The 22,624-nt window shown below is 46.8% G+C and overlaps 1 protein-coding gene across 3 annotated transcripts in view; it reads left to right on the top strand.

Annotated features, from left to right (window-relative positions):
* Positions 1 to 22,624, top strand: part of ralgps1 (Ral GEF with PH domain and SH3 binding motif 1) — a 679,800-nt gene that overhangs the window by 479,215 nt on the left and 177,961 nt on the right. For all 3 annotated transcript variants that reach the window (XM_055659791.1, XM_055659790.1, XM_055659792.1), the window contains one exon: positions 12,644 to 12,781. In XM_055659791.1, the coding sequence (XP_055515766.1) occupies positions 12,644 to 12,781 (138 nt within the window). The remainder of the gene's footprint in view (positions 1 to 12,643; positions 12,782 to 22,624) is intronic.

Below are 22,624 nucleotides of genomic sequence, written 5' to 3'. Positions count from 1 at the left end.
TAGGTGTCACACACGTACAATGTATCATAAAAAATAAAACAGTGCAGCCTAGCGCAGGAACAGGCCCTTCAGCCCACAGTGTATGCCCCAAACATAATGCCATAGCAATCTCATCTCATCTCAGCCGTGCTTTTTAATTCTGTATCTTCTGCCAGACGGGAGCAAGGAGGAGAATCCCACCCGAACAATGTCCTTCTGGCACGGTGGCGCAGAGTTGCTGCCTTACAACGACTGCAACGCCGGAGACCCGGGTTTGATCCAAACTACGGGTGCTGTCTGTGCGGAGTTTGTACGTTTTCCCCGTGACCTGCGTGGGTTTTCTCCGAGATCTTCGGTTTCCTCCCACACTCCAAAGAGGTACAGGTTTGTAGGTTAATTAGCTTGGTAAATGTAAAAATTGGCCCTAATGGGCGTAGGATGGTGTTAATGTGCGCGGAACCGGTGGGCCGAAAGGCCTGTATCTGCGCTGTAACCCTAAACTAAACTAAACTAAACTAAATATCATATCATAAGAAGGAATGTCCGGGGTGGGACAAGTCTTTGATTATGTTGGCTGCTTTTCTGAGGCAGCGTGAAGTGTAGATGGAGTCAATGGTGGGGAGTGTGGTCTGTGTGATGGACTGGGCCACATCCACAACTCTCCGCGATTTCTTGCTGTCGTAGGTAGAGCTGTTCCCAAACCAAGCTGTGATGCAGCCTGACAGTGTGCTTTCCATGGTGCATCTGTAGAAATTTGATTTAAAATGGGAAGTCCACAGATTAAAGTGCAATAATTCAGTTCTTCGATATAAGGCTGAAAGTGCTGGTGTGACTCAGTGGGGTAGGCAGTCTCTCTGGAGGACATGAATAGGTGATGTTTTGAGGCTGAACATTACTTCAGACGGATATTAGTAAAGGGGAAAAAGCTGGAAGAGAGGTGGGAGCAGGACAAAGCCTGGCAGGTGTGAGTGGACAAAGACTGGAGATGAAAAAGAGAGGGTGTGAAGCCAGTGGTAGCTTATATAGGTGGGAAAGGATGGGAGAGAGGGTGAGAGAGAGTGGGAGAAATGGGTGCATGCCAAAATGGGGTAGAGTGAAGAGAAGGGGAGAATATGGTGTTGTTGGAGAATTCAATGTTAATACCATTGGGTTTAGAGATACAGCGCGGTAAACAGGCCCTTCGGCACACCAGGTCCACACCGACCAGTGATCCCAGCACATTAACACTATCCTACACCCACAAGAGCCAATTTTTACATTTACCAAGCCAATTAACCTACAAACCTGCACGTCTTTGGAGTGTGGGAGGAAACCGAAGATCCCGGAGAAAACCGACGCAAGTCACGGGGAGAATGTATAAACTCCGTACAAACAGCACCCGTAGTCAGGATCAAACCCAGGTCTTCGGCGCTGCATTCGCTGTAAGGCAGCAACTCTACCGCTGCGCTACCGGGGACGGCCCTTATAAGCTGCCCAAGCTGCCTGGTTATAGGCTGCCCAAGGGGAATATGAGGTGCTTCTATCCACAATGTACGATTGAAGTGCCAGGCGGATATCTGAATTTGTTTTTATTAGAAATGCTTATTTTGGTATTTATTTTCATTTGCTATGTGTTAACCCCCTGGTACAGGAGGGCCGGGGTCTCTTGGTGCTCAGTAAACAGGCACTATTTATTCAGGTGAAGAAAAGAGTAACTGTGATTATTTAACACCTTTCATGCCCCCAAAGTACTTGAGCAAATTTATACCAAAGGAGAGACACAAAGTGCTGCACTAACTCAGCGGGCCAGGCAGCATCTCTGGAGAACATGGATTCAGGTCAGGACCATTCTTCAGACTCCAGTCCAGACTTCATTCACGAGGGGAATAGATGTGAGCAGGAGAGGGTCATTCTGCCCTTCGGCCCTGCTAGACCATTTAGTTTGTTCATGGCCAGCCATCCGTATTCTGTGTCTCACTCAAAAACAAGAAAATGTGGGTTTAAGATGAGATGCGCAAGATTTAATAGGAACCTGAGGGGCAATGTTTTCGCTCAGACAGTGGTAGCCACATGTAAAGAGCTGCCAGTGGCAGATATTATAACACCATTCAAAAGTCATTTGGTAGATGGATGGGAAAGGTTTATCTAAATAAGCCAAAATGGCCGATTGGGACTAGTGTATTGGGAATTAGAAGAGGGCACCAGTAAATGGGGAATTAGGAGAGGGCACCAGTAAATGGGGAATTAGGAGAGGGCACCATTAAATGAAGGGCCTGTCCCACTTGGGCGTCATTGCGCATCACTGCTTACGACACCACACACCATGACGCGCGCGTTGTGCGTTGTCGTGTGTGTGACGTGATGTCGCGTAAATTACACGCACATGACGCTCAAGTGGGATGGATAGGCCCTTAAGGCATTAGGGAAGGGCATCATTAAAGTGAATTGGTGAGATCACAATGAATGGAGCAATAATGGAGGGCACCAGTATATGGGGATTTAGGGGGATGGTACCTGTAAATGAGGCATTGAGGTAGGGCACCATTAAATGGGAATTAGAGGAGGACACCAGTAAACACCTAATAAATTCTTAACCATCCAAGTTTTATACAGATTTCTAAGTTTTTATGGAGAGCAGAACATGCTGCCAGTTACACTAGTTAAGAGTTTGTACGCACAGTAGCGAAACCACTCGACTGATTATTATAGCGTCTTAAGTTCAAACCCCACCGCGGACTTTCTCAAATGTAAGTTGTGATATATTTTATCGCTTGCAGTTTTCTAAATTAATTTTTCCTCGATCTTGCCATCACTGCCAAAATCGGCATTTATTCCCGGTTGGTCTTGAGAAGCTGGTGGCAAGCCAACTTCTTGACCCACCTGTTGGGGTAGTCCACAGCGTTGTTGGGGAGGGGGTGTTCTAGGATATAAATCCAGAGAGTTGAAGGGCCAACAGTCCGTTTCCAAGTCTGACGGTGTGTGAGCTTGCCCTCCGGGTGGTGGAGGAGCCAGGGATGTTGGAGTAGCTCAGGGGAGTGTCTTGGTATTGATGTTACTGCACTATAGTCACATGCATGATACAGATACAGTAAAAACTGTTTTGTGTGTTATCCAGGTAAATCATAGCACATATGAATGCAACAGGTAATGCAACAGAGCAACTAAACAATTCAGAATAGAATGTTACAGCAACAGAGGAAGTGCACACTTTTAAAAAGTGGCAATGAGGTAGATTGGAGGAATCAGGAGTTTGATCCCAAGCCTTCTGTAGCATCTGTTATTATCTGGTGCATATTGTAGATACGGCACACTGCCATTGCTGTGTGCTGGTAGTGGAGGCAAGGTCATTTAGTGGAGGCAAGGCTATAAAAGCACTGGCATTCTTGGCCTCAAGTATTCAGATTTATGCAATTAAGCGTACACCTACAGAATTATATTCTAGGTCAAGATCGGCCTCTAGTTGGTGATCTCTAGGATTTTTCATTTGTACGATAACAGCTGGGTAGAAACTGTCCCTGAATGTGGAGGTGTGCGTTTTCACACTTCTGTACCTCTGGCCCGATGGGGGAGTGGAGAAGAGGGAGTGACCGGGGTGAGACTGGTCCTTGATTATGCTGCTGGCCTTGCCGAGGCAGCGTGAGGTGTAAATTGAGTTAATGGAAGGGAATTGATTTGTGTGATGGTCTGGGCTGTGTCCGTAGCAATTTTGCAAATTCTTGCAGTCTTGGATGGAGCTGTTCCCAAACCGTGCTGTGAAGCAGTGCAATAAAGTGCTTTCTGCAGCGCATCCTTAGATGTTGGTGAGAGTTGTTGGGGACATGCCGAACTTCCTAAACTTCTAAGGAAGTGGACTTCTGGTAGGCTTATCCGGTTACGTAGCTGCCTGTCTAACAGTCTTGAAAACCAAACTAATATGGATCTTAGAAATCTGAACTCAAAAGTGTATTTTTCTCACTTGAAAAGGGCGGTATAATGGTGCAACTGGTACAGTTTTTGCCTCTGTGTTTCGAGTACTTTTCATTTTTATTTCAGCATCTACATTCTTTGTTTTATACTTTGTACCTCATTGTCTGCAAAACATATTGGATATGGCAGCACAGTGGCACAGCCAGTGGAGCTGCTGCCTCTCAGCATCAGAGACCAAAGGTTAAATCCTGACTATGGGTGTGGTCTGTATGTACGGAGTTTGTACATTCTCCCAGTCACCACATGGGTTTTCTCAGGGTGCTCTAGTTTCAATAGACAATAGACAATAGGTGCATTGCAGGCCATTTGGCCCTTCGAGCCAGCACCGCCATTCAATGTGATCATGGCTGATCATCCCCAATCAGTACCCCGTTCCTGCCTTCTCCCCATATCCCTTGACTCTGCCAGCTTTAAGAGCTCTATCTAACTCTCTCTTGACAGCATCCAGAGAACCGGCCTCTGAGGCAGAGAATTCCACAACTTACAACTCTCTGTATGAAAAAAGTATTTCCTCATCTCCGTTCTAAATGGCTTACCCCTTATTTTTAAACTTTGGCCCTGGTTCTGGACTCCCCCAACGTCAGGAACATGATTCCTGCCTCTAGCGTGTCCAAACCCTTAATAATAATCTTATATGTTTCAATAAGATTCCCTCTCATCCTTCTAAATTCCAGAGTGTACAAGCCCAGCCGCTCCATTATATCAACATAGGAGTCATCAACATCAACATTTCCTCCCACATCCCGAAGATGTGCGGGTTTGCAGGTTAATTGGTCTGTTTAAAATTGTTCCAGGGTGTGGGGACTGGAAGATAAAGTGGGATAACATAGAACTACTGTGATCGGGTAAGAGTGGTGAATCTCTGGAACTCTCTGCCACAGAGGGTAGTTGAGGCCAGTTCATTGGCTATATTTAAGAGGGAGTTAGATGTGGCCCTTGTGGCTAAGGGGATTGGGGGTATGGAAAGAAGGCAGGTATGGGATACTGAGTTGGATGATCAGCCATGATCATATTGAATGGCGGTGCAGGCTCGAAGGGCTGAATGGCCTACTTCTGCACCTAATTTCTATGTTTCTATGTTTCTATGGCTTGGACTCAGTGGCTGAAGTCCTGTATTATTCAATCAGTCAATGGCGGTATAGTTGTTGCCTTTAAACCCACCAAGGCTGCACTGACCAGCGATCACCCCATTAACTCGTGCTATCCCACACACTAGGAACAATTTACAATTTTACCAAAGCCAATTAACTTCCCAACCTATACGTCTTTGGTGTGCAGAAGGAAACTGGAGAGAACTCACGCAGGTCACGGGGAGAACGTACAAACTCCCGACTGACAGCGCCCGTAGTCAGGCTCGAACCCGGGTCACTGGCACTGTGAGGCAGCGACTCTACCGCCATGTCCCAGTTGCTCCCTGATATACTGAACGCCTCCGTTTTTTTCTGTGTTTCTTGTATTCTTGTATATTTATGTGTTATTAAAGCAATAAATGCAACAAAAAAAAACAAAAGAGGCCTTAAAACAAGCATTGTGAAACGATCGGCGGTCCAGTAAATGTCGCGGAGATTTATCACGTGCCGGTCGCTTCCAGTATTTGTGCACAAAATGCGGGAGGTACAAGGGCGATGGATGGCTTCAAAGCATGTTCGGGGAAATAAAACCCAAGATCCCTATTTTGTTCAACCTTGCTATCGTATTTCAATCGAGACATCAATCAGCAAATGTCTGCTCCTTCCACACTAAAACAGGCAATTAAAATGAATGTAGACAAAAATGCCGGAGAAACTCAGCGGGTGAGGCAGCATCTATGGAGCGAAGGAAATAGGCAACGTTTCGGGACGAAACGTTGCCTATTTCCTTCGCTCCATAGATGCTGCCTCACCCGCTGAGTTTCTCCAGCATTTATGTGTACCTTCGATTTTCCAGCATCTACAGTTCCTTCTTAAACAATTAAAATGAATCCCAACTTTTCATGTCATGTAACCAGTAACTGCATCAACGTTCAGTTGGTTATAGAAGTCTGGGCCTCCCATATTTCTGATTTGACCCTGTCAATTTACAGAGGATGGCTCACTGACACACCCCCCCCCCCCCCCCCCCCCCCCCCCCCCCCATATCTTAGAGGAAACCCACGTGGTCACGGGGAGAACGTGCAAACTCCAGCTACGTCTTTGACTCCAGACATTATAACCTCAAACGTAAATTCTACAGCTGCTGTTGTGTTATTTGAGCAATATTCCAGATCAGTATCTACACACTTGGAAGAGCTGGTATCGACTCTCACACTGTGCCATCATCTCGGTCATCTGGGCCAGCATGGACGAGATGGACCGAAGGGCCAGTTTCCATGCTATCTTGCCGACACTTCGTCCCTCATTCCAAGTAGCAGCTTGGATTTCAAAAGCCCAGCTCCCGATATAACGGGCCGGTTCACTGCAAGCCGCCGCACCTCCAGTCCTTCGTCCCTCATTCCACGTAGCAGCTTGGATTTCAAAAGCCCTCCATATATTCTCAAGCTTATTCTGAACCTTACATTCTTCAAGTGTTCCTGGACAGTGTGTCTGAGTCTGGACCTTTGAATGTTCAATGCACTTCTTGTGGATGTAATTAACTCTGCGGCTCCTTGTTTACAATTGCGGGGGGGAGGAGGAGGGGGCGAGGTTGGTGGTTTGTTGGTTCTGGTTAAATTAAAATCAAACTTCCTGCATGGCTTTCTAGAAGTTGGATTATTTGCTTTGGGTCTTGGTGTTTACAGGTGAATGAAATGGAATAGAACAGCATACTTCCTGTTCCCTGTGTTTCAATGTGGTACCAATGACTGCCCAGCCAAATAACCATTCATGTGTTGTTTAACCAATGAATATCATGGTATGGGTTTTACCTATTCACCACCTACGCAGTTGATTAACTTAGCGAATAGCGAAAGGCCTGGATAGAATGATACACCTTATACACACAGGCCCTTCGGCCCAACTTGCCCACACCGGCCAGCTACACTAGTCCCACCCGCCCATGTTTGGTCCATAATCACGCCAAACCTGTCCTATCCATGTACCTGTCTAACTGTTTCTTAAACATTGCGATAGTCCCTGCCTCAACCACCTCCTCTGGCAGCTCGTTCCATACACCCACCACCCCTTGTGTGAAAAAGTTTCCCGTCGGAATCCTATTAAATCGTTTCCCCTTCACCTTAAACCTATCTGCTCTGGTCCTCGATTCACCTACTCTGGGCAAGAGACCCTGTGCATCTGCCCGATCTATTCCTCTCATGATTTTATACACCTCCATAAGATCGACCCCTTCATCCTCCTGTGCTCCAAGGATTGGAGTCCCACCCTGCTCAACTCTGCCTATCGCTCAGACCCTGTAGCCCTGGCAACATCTTCGTAAAGGGCCATAAGGCCATAAGTGATAGGAGCAGAATTAGGCCATTTGTCCCATCAAGTCTACTCCACCATTCAATCGTGGCTGATCTAATCTCTCGCCCCTAACCCCATTCTCCTGCCTTCTCCTCATAACCCCCGACCCACGTACTAATCAAGGATCTGTCTATCGGGTGCAGCAGCATCTATGGAGCGAAGGAAATAGGCAACATTTCGGGCCGAAACCCTTCTTCAGACTGACGACGTTTCGGCCTGAAACGTTGCCTATTTCCTTCACTCCATAGATGCTGCTGCACCCGCTGAGTTTCTCCAGCATTTTTGTGTACCTTTGATTTTCCAGCATCTGCAGTTCCTTCTCATTATCTGTCTATTATCGCCTTAAAAATATCCACTGACTTGGTCTCCACTGCCTTCTGTTGCAAAGAATCCCACAGATTCACCACCCTCTGACTCAAGGAAGTTCACTTGGCTTGATATTCAGCTGCTCTCTCTGAAGGTGAATCCACCTCTTTCCATTAACAATCTTTAAGGGTACAGTGTGTGTCATTCTGTTGCCGTCTATGTTTGAGGGATGGATCTTTCTCACTGGGCCCCTGGGTGTGATCATGTGATGGAAAATTAATCTCTATCTCATTTGTGAGATGTGACGTTTGAGGTGTTAAGGAGAAGGTTTTATTTTAGCGCAGCGCTCTCCCCCTTCATAGCTGACAGTGATTTATAGCATTTGGAAAGAGCTGACAATGTCTTGGATTCACCATGAAAGAGTTTAGCCTGCTGCAACCGGTGGCACTCCACAGAGACAAAACAGATGAGATCAGACTTTGACTTTGAGGTCAGGTATGATCTCAGTGGAAAAATTCAAGTTTTAAGTCATGGTACTTGACGGGAAACATGTTTTTGAAGCTTTGGCACAAAGTGCGTGAGTGCAGCTGTTCTTGAATATCAATCATCTTAAATAATTAAGGCTTTTGCATTTAGCAAATGGATGAAGCTTTGCTTGTACGCTGACTGGGAAACTGTCACCAGCTCTTGAGCAATGCTCCTGCTTTCTTTAGTGCTGGTTGAAGCTGCTGGAATCCTGAGCAAGACACACAGTGCTGGAGTAACTCAGCGGGTCAGGCAACATCACTGGACAACGTGGATAGGCGACATGAAGGGTCGGGACCTTTCTTCAGACGGGGTTTCAGGGTGTCGGGACCTTTCCTCAGGTGTGAAGCAGGGCCCCAACCCGAAACGATACTCATGCATGTTCTCCAAAGATGCTGCCTGACCCGCTGAATTACTCCAGCAGTCTGTGAAACGTCACCCATCCATGTTCTCCAGAGACGCTGACTGACCCGCTGAGTTACTCCATCACTTTGCGTCTGGTGATGGGGGTGGGGGGGGGGGGGGGGGGGGGGGGGGGAAGAAAGCTGGAAGAGAGGTGGAGGCGGGACAAAGCCTGACGAGTGATAGGTGGATACAGGTGAGGGGCTTTTGATTGTCGGATGGGTGGAAAAGGCCATGGATCGGAAGGAAACAAAAGGCTGCGAGATGAGGAGAGAAGGAGCACGAAATGTGAAGCCAAGGGGAGCAATGTAGGTGGAAGGGGATGGGGGAAGTGGTAAGGTGGGTGGGTATCATATGAGGAGCAGGAGGAGAAATCCGTCACCAGGAAGTGTTTCAATGCTTTCCCGGCATCCTTGGTTCCAGAGTTTTTCCTTAATTACCCCGTTTGGCCGGACCAACAGAGGTCACGGCCTCTGAGAGGAGTCCAACGGCATCGGAACAATCCACTTAGGCCGCAATTCCTCAGCTGGCCCGCCGGCTGGGCTTTGTGTGCAGTCCAGCACCCGGGCCAACTCATCATTCACCCAGCCATGGCTGAGTAGGTCAACGAATTGCCGTCGGGAATTTGTTCCCATATTTTTACCTTATTTGTGAGTGAGCAAGTTGGCAACCCTGGTAACAGGTGAAGGGGAACTGACTTCTTTTGTTACAGTTTCACCAACTCTCCACTGAGTCTCTGAACCATCTCAGTCTGTGTTGTAAACAAGCCACTTCAAAGGCCTAGTGGTGCAGTGTGGTTCAGTTACCAGACTCACAACAGAATCCAGAGACACTAGCTCATCGCCGACTGATGGAGATCCAAGATCGGTAAATGTGGAATTAAAAAGCAGGTGTCACTACACCAGCTTGTTATTAAAACCCACTGTACGTTCTGTAGAGGAAGAAATTTGCTGTTTTTACCTGTCAGGCCTATAGTTCTCGGCCCAACAAAGGGCCTCCTTTTAGGGACAGACACATTAAAAAGCAAATGGTCGGCACGGTGGCACAGCGGTAGAGTTGCTGCCTTACAGTGCCAGACTCCCGGGTTCAATCTTTACCAAAGGTGCTGTCTGTACGGAGTTTGCATGTTCTACCTGTGATGGTGTGAGTTTTCCACAGATGTTCCGGTTTCCTCCCACACTCCAAAGACGTACAGATTTGTAGGTTAATTGGCTTCTATAAGTTGTCCCTAATGTGTGGGATAGTGCTAGTACAGGGGTGGGCACGGGCTCGGTGGGCCAAAGGGCCTGTATCCACGCTGCATCTCCAAAGGAAAGTCTCAGTGGAGACAGAAGGAAGTGTGGATGTGGGAATCTTGAGCAAGAGACAAAGTTCTGGAGGAACTCAGCGGGTCAGTTCTCCTAGAACCTCCCCTTCCCCCGCCCTCCACCCATTCCTTTTAACTTGCGCTGAAGCTGAACACCATTGTGGAGATCTACAGGAGATGCTGCCTCAAACAGGGAGCCAGCATCATCAGAGGCCCACACCACCCTGGCCGCGCTCCCATTATACTCCTGCCTTCCAGAAGAAAGGAACAGGAGTCTGAAATCCCTCACCTCCAGGTACTTCCCAACAACCATCAGACTATTAAACGCTACAAGCACTGACTTGTACTATCCACTGTCCAAGACTTCTCGCTTTTTGCAATAATATTGGTATTTCCAATATTATTGCACCCGCACCCGGGGTGGTGACTGCAGGTGGTCGGAAGGCCCCGACCACGGATGAACACGGAGGGGAGGCTGGCTGGACTATGGTGCCATCCTCACCTTGGTGCCATTTATATGATGTTGTGTCGTGGACTTTCTGTGTTTGTGCTTTTTTTTAATTCAATTTCAATTTTATTTTTAATATGTTTTATTATTTATTTATTATTCACTTATTTTTTTATGATTTAAAAAAAAAATTCTTATGATACTGCCTGTAAGGGAAATTCATTTCGTTGTCTCAAATTGAGACAATGACAATAAATTTGAATACAATACAATACAATACAATACAATTTTAATATTATGTGATCTATGAGCACTGTGTTTACAGACCTATTATGCTGCTGCAAGTAAGAATTTTATTATTCCATTTGTGATACATATGCCAATGAATGCCAATGGTGGTTAAAGAAAGCAAAGGACTAAAGGCACCCCATGTTATTAACACTGCCCAGGCAACAAAAGACGGCTTCCCTTCTTAGTTTTTAATTTTAGAGATCACCGCGGAAACAGGACCTTAGTCCCACCGACCACCCGCAGACTAACACTACTCTACACAAACTAGGGACCATTTTACTTTTAAACCAAACCAATTAACCTACAAACCTGAACGTCTTTGGAGTGTGGGAGGAAACCGAAGAACTCAGAGTAAACCCGCGCAGGTCACGGGGGGGCAACGTGCAAACTCCGTACGGACAGCACCCGGGTCAAACCGGATCAAACCCTGGTCTCTGGCGCTATAAGGCAGCAACTCTACCGCTGCGCCACCGTGCCACTCCAGTTGCTGCTGTTTGTTGGTGGTGGTGGTATTGACATTTTCCGTTTTCAACTTTCTGTCTTACTTTACATTTCAAATGATCAAACACAAAATAACTCAGCAAGTTATTTTTTCTGTGGAAACATGTACCAGGTGCTGTGTGATTGATCATCTCTGATCCACTTGGGAGGGATTTTAAGTACATTTAAATCGAGTCATAGAATCAGGGAGGACTGACACAGACCCTTCAGCCCAACTCGATCATGCTGACCCAAATGCCCATTGAAGTTAGTCCCATTTGGCCCATAAGGACGGACTCTTAGAAAGGAGATGAGGAATTTCATTCGCCAAATGTGGGCGTATGGGACTAACTTAGATGGGGCATGTTGGTCAGCATGTTCGAGTAGGACCAGGGTGATTCTGTGGAATTCATTACCACAGATGACTGTGGAGGCCAAGACATTGGGTAATTTTCAAGCAGAGACTGACAGGTTGTTGATTAGTATGGATAATAGTAAAGGTTACGGGGAGAAGTAAGGGTGTCAATGGTTACAGGGAGATGACAGGAGAAGGAGGATGAGAGGGAAAGATAGATTAGTTATGATTGAAAAGGTGGAGTAGACTCGATGGGCTGAATAATATAATTCTGCTTCTATGACTTTCATCCTTGTGTCTTTATCTCTCTAAAGCTTTCCTAAGGATGTATCTGCATAAATGCTATTATAGTACCTGACTCAACAACCTCCTGAACTGAATACTTTATTGTCACATTGCTTGCGCTCCGTGCCATGGTATGCCAATAGTCGCCCATAAAGGGCGCTTACATCGTAACAAATTCTCCCCCCTCCCCCTGCACCAGGTTCCGCTTTGTTCTTCCCCCCTCCCTGCCCTCACGGTGTTCCACCCCCCCCATGCCGGGTCCTCCTTTGGTCCTTCCCCCCCCCCCATTGGCCGCGGCGTCCTCGACGGCGACGTGTCCGTCCTCGTTCGTCGGTTGGCGCTCCGACCTCACCACTAACGCTGTTGTGTCCTCTCCGGGCCCTTCCGTGGCGCTGACCCAGGCCCCAGCCACGGGCGGCTCCGCAGACCCAGTGGCCATTGGCCGCGGGCTTCGTCGACCGGCGAGGCTCCACCTAAACCTATGTCCTCTGGTTCTTGGTTCCCCTACCCTGGGTAAAAGACTGTGCATTCTGTGTTTCTGTAGTTGCAGTTAACGTGGGTTAGAGAAAGGGGCTGTCAGCATCATCACCTGAAAGATCTTCTCAAACTCAAAAGTGCCCATTTGAACAGCAGACCTTGTGTGTCGGAATGAACTGCAGATGCTGTTTTACACCGCAGATAGTCACACAATGCTGGAGTAACTCAGCGGGTCAGGCATCATCTCTGGAGAAAACGGATCGGGTCAGAACCCTTCAGGCTGGGACTGACCATCAAAGTCACCTGGTCCATTTGTCTGAAGATGCTGCCTGACCCACTGAGTTACTCCAGCATTTAGGGTCTATCTAACAGTAGACTTTTTTTTGCCTTGAGGTCTAACCTTGTAAATTCTCTTCAAATTGCAGGAATTTACTTGTTGAACTTGATCTACATCGACTCGGCCTACCCAGCGTCGGATAGCATCATGGAGAACGAGCAACGGTCCAATCAGATGAACAACATTCTGAGGATCATTTCGGATTTACAAGTTTCATTCAATTGTGGTTCGTATTAGACTTCAATTATTAATTTTCCTTACAGCCCTGTCCCACCGTACGAGTTCATTCCAAGAGCTCTCCCGAGTTTAAAAAAAATCAAACTCGTGGTAAGCACGGAGAATGAACGTAGTGGGTACGTCGGAGCTCGGGGACGTCTCTTAGCTCTAACGCCAGGCACTCGGGAAGACTCGCTAATGGCAGATAAGCTCGGGGGACAGTGTTGAGGATTATTGTAGAGGGTGATTTGTCAGCCATCCTGTCGTAGGAAGGAACTGCAGATTCTGTTTAAACCGCAGATAGACACAAAATACTGGAGTAACTCAGCGGGACAGGCAGCATCTCTGGAGAGAAGGAATGGGTGACATTTTGGGTCGAGACCCTTCTTCAGACTGAATCTTATCTCTGAGTTGCTCCAGCACTTTGTGTTTGTGTCACTATTCCTCACTGATGGTGGTCTGTTAGTCAAGGGTTCACTTGCAGAGATGAGTGCTGACTCCAAGTTTCATGAGTTTGGAGGTGGGTTTGGTTAGGAAAATGGCATTGAAAGCAGAGCCATAGTCGATGAATGGGGGTCTGATGTAGGTGTGCTTCTTATCCAGGTGTTCCAGGGATGAGTGTAGGGCCAGGCCGATGGCATCGTCCGTGGGCCTGTTGTGCAGGTGAGCAAACTGCATTGCCTGAGGCTGCTTGATAGACTGGATTAAATGTGTTCCATAACCAGCCTCTCAAAGCTTCATGATGGTGGATGTCAAGGCCACAGGATGGTAGTCATTAAGGCATGAGATCTTGCTATTCCTTGGCACCGACAGGGATGATAGTGGTCTTCTTGGAGCAGCCATGGCTGTCCGAAGGTGGGGTGTGTTGGGTGTGACCGCACCCCCCTTTTTTCCCCCTTACGAACAAATCACCAAAAAAACAAAAACAAAAATCGGAAGAAAAAAGAAATATCGGAAAAAAAAAATCAACGTTTCCATTTTGAAAAGGGCCAGTTCTCTGTTCTCGCGTCACCGGGCAAGAGTGGCTGAATCTGAACCCAACGGCTGTAACCCCAACACCAGACCGCTGCGGCGGAGCCTGCTCCCCTCGCCTCCCCCCGTCGCTGGGTCCACGCCACCCTCGCTGGCCCTCGCTGGGCCCACGCCACCCTCGCTGGGCCCACGCCATCTTCATCACCCCCACCCTCTGCGCCCGCGCCACCTTCATCTTCGCCCCCCCCGCAAAGAAAGGGGGGGGGGTTGGAGTGGGGAGGGGGAGAGAGAGAGAGAGAGGGAGGGGAGAGAGGGGGGGGGAGGGAAGAAGGAAAGGGGGATTATCTTTAGTGAGATTGCAAAATTAAGGTAGGTTTTAGAGCTATTATATTTTCTCCTCCATATTAATAATTGTAAACAATATCAAATAATATCAAACAATTGGAACTGCTTTCTTTTCCTTGATAATAATACTGAAAAATATGAATTCCGTAGTTTGTGACATAAATACACATTTTAATGGGATCATTATATACAGATGTAACATTTCAATTTCAAGATCGGGGGGAGGGGGGGGGGGGTTGAGGGCAAATATGCGTCAAGCCGATAGCCTAATCATTAAAGAGTTAAAAGATAGCCTAATCGATAGAGAGCTGAGAAGAGGAATCAGAGCTGCCAAGGAAAGGTACACCAGCTATAGGAGGAAAGCCCCCCCGCTCTTTGGACAATCGTCAGCTGATGAACGACATGAATGAGTTTTACTGCAGGTTTGAAAATCAGAAACGTAACCCTGGTACCCCTTCCCCAACAAACACAGCCAGACCCCAGTCTGCAAAGAATGGACCCTGCACCCTCTCCTTCCCATTCACCACCTCACACCTATTTAAGGCAAGAATCCAGTATGAAAAGAGTGGACCCTTTCCCACCCCAACCAACACTTCACAAAGTAATTCGGCAGGCCAGGCTGAGTATAGAAGTTGGGAGGTCATGTTGCAGTTGCATAAGAAGTTGGTGAAGCTGCATTCAGAGTATTGTGTTCAGTTCTGGGCACCATGTTTTAGGAAATATGTCATCAAACTGGAAAGGGTACAGTGAAGATTTATGAGGATGTTGCCAGGACTAGAGGGCCAGAGCTATAGGGAGAGGTTGAGTAGGCTGCGACTATATTTCATGGAGCACAGGAGGATGAGGGATGATCTAATAGAGGTGTATAAAATCATGATTTGAATAGATATGGTTGAGTCTTTTGCCCAGAGTAAGTGAATCGAGGAGCAGATAAGTTTAAGGTGAAGGGCAAAAGATTTAATAGGAATCTGTGGGGTATGTTTTTCACACAAAGGGTGGTAGGTGTATGGAACAAGCTGCCAGAGGAGGTAGTTGAGGCAGGGACTATCGCAACATTTAAGAAACAGTTAGACAGGTACATGGATAAGACAGGTTCGGAGGGATATGGATCAAACGTGGGCAGGTGGGACTAGTGCAGATGGACATGCTGGGCTGAAGGGCCTGTTTCCACACTGTATCACTCTATGACTCTATCTTTCCCTCCCAAACCCATTCTCCTGCCTTCTCCCCATTACCTCTGACACCCCTATCAATCAAGAATCTATCAATCTCCTCCTGAAAAATGTCCATTGACGACCTCCACAACTGTCTGTGACAATGAATTCCACAGTTCACCACCCTCTGACTTAAGAAATTCCTGCTCATCTCCTTCCTAAAGGAATTACTTTTAATTCTGAGGCTGTGGCCACTGGTCCTAGACTCTCCCACTAGTGGAAACATCCTCTCCAAATCCACTCCATCCAGGTTTTTACCAGGCTGGGACAGACAGCAACAGCTTCACACCGTGTCCCAAAGCTTGTGCCCTGTCCTGCATCACCCAAGGCAGCAGAGACGTTATAAGAGAGGGCAAGCACCATAACAAAGTAGCTCATGATGGTTTGGGTAACATTCAGGAATGTCTATGCATGGCACATCATGAATATTACTGAAGAACGGGTTTGACCCAAAATATAATCTATCCTTTTCTCCAGAGATGCTGCCTGACCCACTGAGTTACGCCAGCACTCTGAAATGTCGCCTATTCATATTCTCCGCAGATGCTGCCTGACTCGCTGAGTTACTCCAGCACTTTGTGTCTATTTTCCCTTCACCCATTTGCCCAAGCCCACTCTCCCACCTCCTTTCCTATGTTCCTTTTCACCCATAAACCTCTCTCTGCCTTTACATTTCACTCCTCTTTCAAATCTGCTCTACTTATCTACATACACTTTTCTTCTTCACTTTTTAGTCATAGAATGATGCAGTGTGGAAACAGGCCCTTCAGCCCAACTTGCCCACACCGACCGACATGTCCCATCTAAACTAGTCCCACTCACACCCGTTTGGCCCATTTCGATCTAAATCTGTCCTATCCATGTACGTGTCCAAATGTCTCTTAAACATTAGGATAGTCCCAGCCTTAACTACCTCCTCTGGCAGCTCGTTACATACACCGTGCACATTATTTCACATATTTTTGTAATCCTGTCATGCCACCCCCCTTTTTGAAAAGCTTCGTACGGGCCTGAGCAGCTGTGTCTTTAATTGTAAACCAGCATCTGCAGTTCCTTGAGTGGACCAAATGCAAGCAAATGGGACTAGTCAACTTGGTCGGCAAGGACAGGATGGGCCAAAGGGCCTCTTTCCATGCCGCATAATCATCGTCACACATCCACGCAGCAACTATTGGTCACTTTTAGCTGCGCAGTCCTGTCCTTGTGACAAAAACACAATAAAACTTCCCATTGTAATCTCTGGCACAGCGGTGGAGTTGCTGCCTCACAGCTCCAGAGACCCAGGTTCGATCCTGACCTCGAGTACTGTCTGTGCGGAGTTTGCACGTTCTCCCTGTGACTGCATGGGTTTCCACCTGGTGCTCCGGTTTCCTCCCACGTACCAAAGACCATACAGGTTTGTAGGTTTATTACCCCAAGTAAATTGCCCCCAGTGTGAACTGGTGACTGTTTGTCCGCATGGACTGGGTGGGCCGAAGGGCCTGCTTCCATGCTGTATCTCTAAACTGAACTAAATCTTGGCAGACAAATGGAAGATTGTAGCGAAGCATTTTTGGGGATTGAAGATGGATTTTAACCGACTGTACTGATGTGCTAAGGAACAGCTGAGGTTTGTCAAAGCTATTATTTGAAGTGTTGAAATCATTATGAATCCAGGCAGCCATGCCAAGCATCAGCATTGACCCTTTCAGTCACTGCTACAGCCGTGTGCAGCCACAAGTTGCCAATTCCAACAAAAAGAGGGTCCAGAGGAGGTTTACAAGAATGATCCCAGGAATGAGTGGGTTTATATATGATGAGCTCATGGGCCTGGGCCTGGGCCCGCTGGAGTTTAAAAGGATGACAGGACCTCATTGAAACTTACCAAAAAGTGAAAATTCTGGATAGAGTGGATGTGGAGAGGATGTTTCCACTAGTGGGAGAGTCCAGGACTGGAGGCCACAACCTCAGAATAAAAGGACGTATCTTTAGAAAGCTGAGGAGGAATTTCTTTAGTCGGAGGGTGGTAAATCTGTGGAATTCTTTGCCAGACAAGACTGTGGAGGCTAAGTCAATGGATATTTTTAAGGCAGAGATAGGTAGATTCTTGATCAGTACGGATGTCAGGGGTTATGGGAAGAAGGCAGGAGAATGGGGTTGAGAGGGAAAGATAGATCAGCCATGATTGAATGACGGAGTAGACTCCATGAGCCGAATGGCCTAATTTCTTGAATTTATAAACTTGTGAAAAAATTACGTTCCAATCTTTAGTGGCAGATATTAATATTCTTAACCCCTTGCTGCCAGCTATTAAGGAAACATATTTCATACTTGGGCCTACAATGTAGGATCTCAACTAAAATATGTGGCTAAATGTGAGTTATTTGTTCTGATGTTCCAAATTCCTTTAATTCTGGATAGGTCCCAGAACATTGCAACACCAGAAATATTTCCATTATTCAAGAAGTAGAGAGGCAGAAAGAAGAAGTGAATAGGCCAGTTAGGCTGACATCCAGACTGAGTCTGAAGAATGGTCCCGATCCGAAATGTCACCTACCCTTTTCTCCATAGATACTGTCTGACCCGTTGAGTTACTCCAGCATTTTGTGGCCATCTTTATTTTAGTTTAGAGATATAGCGTGGAAACAGGCCCTTCGGCCCACCAAGTCTGCGCTGACCAGTGATCCCCGCACACTATCCCCACACACTTGGGACAATTTACACTTTAACCAAGCCGATTAACCTACAAACCTGTACTGCTTTGGAGTGTGGGAGGAAACCGAAGATCCCGGAGAAAACCCACACAGTCACGGGGAGAACGTACAAACACCGTACAGACAAGCACCCATAGTCAGGATCGAATCTGTGTCTCTGGTGCTGTAAGGCAGTAGCTCTAACGCTACGCCATTGTCTTCATACTAAGACAGTGTGAAGAAGAGTCTCGACCCAAAACATCACCCATTCCTCCTCTCCAGAGATGCTGCTTGTCCCGCTGAGTTACTCCAGCATTTTGTGTTTATCTTTTGTGTAAACCAGCATCTGCAGTTCCTACCCACACATTTACTTAGTTTAGTTTGGTTTATTGGCACGTGTACAGTGAAAAGGTTTTTTGGTTTACCCATCGAGTCCGCGCCGACCAGCGATCCCCGTACACTTACTCTATCCTACATACACACTAGGGGCAATTTACAATGACACCAAAGCATATTAACCTACAAACCCTACGTATTTGGAGTGTGGGAGGAAACTGGAGATCCTGGAGAAAACTCACGCAGGGCACAGGGAGTACATACAAATTCCATACGGACAAGCACCCATAGTCAGGATGAAACCTGGGTCTCTGGTGCTGTAAGCCAGCGACTGTACCGTTGTGTGATATCCAGTCAGCGAAAAGACTACGCATGATTACAATCAAGCCGTCCACAGTATGCAGATACAGGAATAACGTTTAGTTCAAGAAAAAGTTGAGTAAAGTATGATTACAACTATTAAATCGGTAGTAAAGAAGGTAAATGCAATGCGAGCATTTATTTTGTGAGGACTAGAATATAAATACAGGGATGTAATGCTGAGGCTTTATAAGGCACTGGTCAGACCGTATGTGGAGTATTTTGAGCAATTCTGGGTGCCATATCTGGGTAAGGATGTGCATTGGAGAGGGTCCAGAGCAGGTTTATAAGAAAGATCCCAGGAATTAATGGGTTAACATATGACGAGTGTTTGACGGCACTGGGCCTGTACACACGCTGGAGTTTAGAAAGACGAGCGGGAGCCTCATTGATACTTACCGAATAGCGAAAGGCTTGGATAGAGTGGATGTGGAGAGGATGTTTCCACTAGTGGGAGAGTCTAGGACCAGGGGGCACAGCCTCAGAATTAAGGGACGTACTGTTAGAAAGGAGATGAGGAGGACTCTCTCTAGTCAATCTTTGGAATTCATTGCCACATAAGGCTGTAGAGGCCAAGTCAATGGATATTTTTAAGACAGAAATAGACAGATTCTTGATTAGTGCTGGTGTCAGAGGTTATGGGGAGGAGAATGGGGTTGAGAGGGAAAGAGAGATCAGCCATGATTGAATGGAGCAGACTTGATGGGCCAAATGGCCTAATTCTGCTCCGTTAACTTATGAACACGAACTAAAGAAAGTCTAAGGGTCTCCAATGAGGTAGATGTTAGCTCAGGCCTGTTCTCCAGTTGCCTGATGATAGCAGGGAAGAAACTGTCCCTGACTCTGGACTAATATACACTTAGAAAGCAAACTGTCCATTTAGTTCTTTATTTAGTTTAGTTTAGTTTAGTTTAGAGATACAGCGTGGAAACAGGCCCTTCGGCCCACCAGGTCCGCACCGGCCAGTGATCCCCGGACATTAACGCTATCCTACACCCACTAGGGACAATTTTTACATTTACCAAGCCAATTAACCGACAAATCTGAACGTCTTTGGAATGTGGGAGGAAACTGAAGATCTCGGAGAAAACCCACACGGGTCACGGGAAGAACGTACAAACTCCATACAGACAGCACCCGTAATCAGGATCGAACCCGGGTCTCCAGTGTTGCATTCTCTGTAAGGCCGTAACTCTACCGCTGTGCCACCGTGACAGCCCATGTTGGGCAGTCTTCCCTGTTGTACATAAGGCTTGTAATGCCGCCGTATGTTTGTCTAGTTTACACAGGCTAGAAGTCATCCAATTCTTAGTAATAACTCGGCAACTCCAGGAACTCGGCATTCCCTGTGCCCTCATCCAGTAATTATGGTTGTGCTTCCAACATCTTAAGTACAAGTGAGAATCGCAATAATACTTTATTAGCCAAGTATGTTTTGCAACATATTATTTGCCAAGTCAGTCATACAAATAAAAAGCAACGGAACGCACAAAATACATTTTAACATAAACATCCACCACAGTGACTCCTCCACATTCCTCACTGTGATGGAAGGCAAAAAAAAAGTTCAAATATCTTCCCTTAGCGCTCCCACGGTTGGGGGCCTCGAGCGCTCTGTTGACGGGACAATCTTGACTCCCGTAGCCGGCGGCGTTTTCGCCCTCCGCATCGAGGTGACCAGCTCCTGCATCGGGGTGTTCTCAGCTCCCCCGTGCCGGCGATTGGACTCCGAGGGCAAGGCTGGTTGAGCCTCTGCGTCGTTGAGGCTTCCCGACTCGGCCTCTCCCGAGACTGCGAGCTCTTGATGGTAACTGGTCAGGCCGCGGTTGGAATTATCGTAGGCAAGGGATCAGCTCTGATGTTAAGTCCACGCCCCGTGGTGGGGCACAAGTCAGTCCGAGGAGGCCTCCAGCTCCATCGATGGTAGGCCGCAGATCGGCCGGAGATGCGATCCGAACATTAATCGCATCTCCGGCAAGGTAAGAAACTGAAAAAAAGCTTTCCCCAACCCCCCCTCTCCCTCCCCCCACATAAAAGAAACTGGAGGACATTTACACAAACTTTTAACACGCGCTAAAAAGAAAAAGAAAAGATAAATAAACACTGTTGGCGGGGCTGCCAATCGTGCAGTGCCCCTATGGCTAATAGTGCTCCAGAAGAGTTGGCCATGGGTGTTGGGATTTGTAAGAATATGGAACTGAACAGCACAGGGAGTGGGGCATTCCTGCTCTCCAGAGATGCTGCCTGTCCCGCTGAGTTACTCCAGCATATTGTGTCTTTCTTCAGCACAGGTCGTGTCCCTTTGGACCAGAGAGTTGTCCTGAGCTACTATCTAACTCACTAGAGACCCTCAGATTATCATTCATTGGACTTTACAGGACTTTAGCTTGCTTTAAACATTATACCCTTTATCCTGCATCTGTACACCGTAGATGGCTTGATTGTAATTATGTACAATAACTGGTTAGCATGCACTTCTGGAGAACATCCTATTTCGAATTTAATCGTGAATAACGTCAAATATAGGATGAAATCTTCAGTGAAGCTGATCACTGCTAGCCGAGCCATTGTGACGTCATCCGTGAAAACTGGTCGTTTTTAATTTAAAGTCTTTTGATGTTTTTAAACTTCTTACTAACTTTTAGAGTAATGTCAATCAGAATGTGTAAAAATGTAATCGTTACCATGTAGTGTTTTTGAGAAGATGTGAAGACAACCACATATACACACACATATACACATATACACACGTACAAGATCAGACTTTTAATAAGTATATGATTTTCGCAGATAGAACAATGAAATTCTTACTTGCAGCACTTTTGAGTTTGAGGTGATTGTATTTATGTGTGGTTTTATCCGATCTGTTTGGATTGCATTTGAAACAAAGTTTTTCACTGTATATCGCTACACGTGACAATTACAAACCTAGATCTGAAACTAAACCCGAAACATCAGAAAGATCTCACTGGTTGTAAAGCACTTTGTGACTTCCTAAAAGTACGAGTGCCTTATAAAAGCCCCCTGACACATAGTTCCTTGTAATTGTTAGAACTGTGTACCGATAGTAGGCTTGTGGCCATGAACGTCATGCTGCATTGGCAACTATATTACGGGGGAACAACCTTTGCGAGTTGAATTGTACTTGGCCCGGGTTGGCTGTTGGGGATTTGACTCTCCAAACACGCAACAAAACCAATTCGGCAAGAGTCATGTTGGCGAGCTGACGCTCTGTTTACACAAGGCCTGCCAATAATTGTCTTCTTCTGAGGTGGTCCTCGGGGGTCGACTAGCTGCCAATTGTAACAGTTAGCAGATGACTCGGGCTGAGCCCTGGAGGGCCTGTTTTATTGGATGGACTTTGGGATGGAGGGGGGGGCGTGGAGATGGTTTTGCAGGGAATTCGAGTTGTGATGACAGAGAGGATTTGCAGCTAAGTAGAATAAACCTTTGTGGGCCAATGCTTGGGAGACCTGTGAAGCTTGAAGGGTTCTCGTCCAACTAATGCTGAGCACAAACGGAGGGGAGTTTATCATATTACCCCCTGGAAAGATCTCACTACAGAGCTTATTAAAAGAATTCCACTCGTCTAACGAATTTGATTATCCTACTTTTGTTTTTTCACAGCTATTTCCCATTTCTCCTGCGCAAAGCACATTGTAGAGTTTAGAGGCCCAGTATGGAACCAGGCCCTTCAGCCCACCGAGTCCATGCCGACCATCGATCGCCCGTTCGCACTAGTACTCCGTTAACCTACTTTCTCATCCATTCCCTAGTGTTATAGAGGCCAATTAACCTCGCAGGTCTTTGGGATGTGGGAGGAAGCCGGAGCATTATTCCCTTTATCCTGTATGTGTACACTGTGGGGGGCTTGATTGTAATCATGTACTGCCTTTCCACTAACTGGTGAGCAGGCGTCAAAGTGCTCCACGCGGTCACAGGGAGAACGTGCAG

The sequence above is a fragment of the Leucoraja erinacea genome, chromosome 31 (genome assembly GCF_028641065.1).
Source record: "Leucoraja erinacea ecotype New England chromosome 31, Leri_hhj_1, whole genome shotgun sequence".
Taxonomy (NCBI): Eukaryota; Metazoa; Chordata; class Chondrichthyes; order Rajiformes; family Rajidae; genus Leucoraja; species Leucoraja erinaceus.
Note: the sequence above shows the minus strand (reverse complement) of the source record. Positions and strands in the feature narration are given on the sequence as shown.